This window comes from Ailuropoda melanoleuca, chromosome 13, assembly GCF_002007445.2.
Source record: "Ailuropoda melanoleuca isolate Jingjing chromosome 13, ASM200744v2, whole genome shotgun sequence".
Classification (NCBI taxonomy): Eukaryota; Metazoa; Chordata; class Mammalia; order Carnivora; family Ursidae; genus Ailuropoda; species Ailuropoda melanoleuca.
The window spans coordinates 28,829,175-28,831,343 of NC_048230.1; the positions used below are offsets into that span (position 1 = coordinate 28,829,175).

Below are 2,169 nucleotides of genomic sequence, written 5' to 3' on the forward strand. Positions count from 1 at the left end.
TCCGCCCACCCGGGCCACCGGCTCTGTGCGGAGAATCGCTTTAGGCTTTGGGAGTGAAAACTTGGTTCCATCGCCCACCCCCGCCAACCCCGATGCAGACCCCGACCGAGGGACAGGCGGCTCTGGAGGTGGGTTCCCCACCGGCCCCAGCACCCTCTCACCAGCTCCCCCACTCCGCCCGCCCCCGCCCTGTTCTTAGGAGCTCCTTCCTGCCCCTTCCCCTGCTCGGAAAGCTGCGCGTCCGGGGAGATAAATGTCCCCCGTGTCTCCCAGCCTTTGATCAATATCGCAATCTCCGGGGAGGAGACGGTGCATCCGGCGGCCGTTACAGCCCTGCGCGGCGGCCGCCCGGCAGGAGCCCAGCGCTCGCTGCCGGAGCCTTTGCACTCGCGAGTCCCTGCGCCGCGCTGGCGGCCGCTCCTGCTTCTCCTGCTCCCGGTCTGGCGACGCGATTCCGGCGCCCGGAGTTTAGAAAAAGTCGCCAGACCGCATGTCCAGCGTTTGCAGGCTGAAGTTCGGGGGCGACGGGGAGTGCCCGCGGGCCGCGTCCGCCGGGGAAGGGCCGGGGGTGTCGTCAGTCCGGCCCGCCGGTAGTGACAGCCGCCACTTCCAGTACCGAGAGCTTCCCAAAGCGGTTCGGCTCGCCGCGTGTAGGCGCGTAAGCAGCAGCCGGAGGGAGAGGTGGGTGGGCCTCGGCACCGCTGCCCCGGAGCCCTGCTCTCGCCGGAGGATCCGGACTCCGCAGGGTCGGTGTGGACGGCCTGGGCTACAAACACAGACCACACCAGCTTGACTGGGCTCAGGGCATTTAAAAGCGATTACACTGAAAAGAATTGAACGGATTTGGGGGGGTGTGCAAATTTCATTTTCCATCAGTTATTGAACCAACTGTGCGTATACCAGCTCACAGTGATTTGACTTAAATTCCCCAAGTTCAAATTTTAAAATGTTAACAGCTGCCTGTTGGTCAGTGGAGACTTTACCAGTTCTGAAGCTTTCTCCATCCTCTCTCCCAAATATTTATACGTGATTTAAAAAAAAACGGCTGAGGGTTGGTCTGATTGAACCCATATCCCCTCCCCCACTCTTTAAGTGAGGACTAGGGGTGAACCCAGAGATTATTTTCTGGGTGATCAGGAGATGGGGGAGGGAGGGAGGGAGAAAAGCATACAGGGAGGTTGAATAGATGGTATTGAATGAGAATATTTTCCGAAAGGCTAGTGTGTACCCAACCTTGCTCTGAATTCACTAATCAGTTAGACTGAATTGGATCTTTTAAATGGATTCAAAGAATTGAACTGTAGGTTTGGGGGTTTTTTGTTAAGTTTACATGGTAATAGGTAAATGTTCTTTCTCCGGCCTTTCTTAGAATTGTCACGTTTTTCTAAAAGAAAAAAGGATATTTTTTTTTTCTGTCCTTATGTGTGTGTTTTTCTTTCTAGACGGTGAGATGTGTATTTCTCCTACTAGATGGGGAGGTGTGTGCCCTTTATGTCTGGCCTAAGGAACTCAGTAGGTGTTCAATAAATACCAAATGAGTGAGAGGCAATGAATGAATGAACAGCTAATGCTGGTTTCAATTAAATAATTACTTTTTTCTTCTATTTATGTAGCATGCACAAATTGCTGGGTGTTTTTCAACCTGCTTTGCAAATGTTAAGTCACTTAGTCTTCCTAACAGCCCTAGAAAGTAGGGATTATTACTGAGACACAGAGATGCTAAGTGACTTGTTCAAGGGCACACAGCCAGTGAGTAGTGAGTGGAACCAGAATTCAAATCTAGGCACTGTTCTAAGGGTTTGTTTGTTAGCTTTGATCAGCAAATATTGTAAGCCACTTAAATCTCATCCTAGACCTCTGCCAGATGAGAGCCCAGGTAGTTCTGTCAGTTTGAATCTAGGGAAGTTAATCCGACATCCAGCTCAGTCCCCAACAAGTCAGGCAGCATTGGAAAAAGACACACTCTGGGGCACTTAGTGTGGGGTCAGCACTGCCCCGGTTATAGGGGACTGGGGGGAAAGTGTGGACGCAGAGGAGGACACAGGTGAAATATTGTCTATGCCCCCAGGAGAGAGGGGGATCGAGCACCTCTGGGTCACCTACCCCCCAGCTGCAGTTCCCCACAGGGAGACCCAAGTCTGGCTCCCAAGTGTGGGCTGCAGGTGCGCG

The 2,169-nt window shown here is 53.0% G+C and overlaps 1 protein-coding gene across 1 annotated transcript in view; it reads left to right on the forward strand.

Annotated features, from left to right (window-relative positions):
* Positions 1-490: 490 nt before the first annotated feature.
* CRHR1 (corticotropin releasing hormone receptor 1) overlaps positions 491-2,169 on the forward strand; it is a 66,950-nt gene continuing 65,271 nt past the window's right edge. The window contains exon 1 of the mRNA XM_034640705.1: positions 491-634. Coding sequence (XP_034496596.1) covers positions 491-634 — 144 coding nt within the window. The remainder of the gene's footprint in view (positions 635-2,169) is intronic.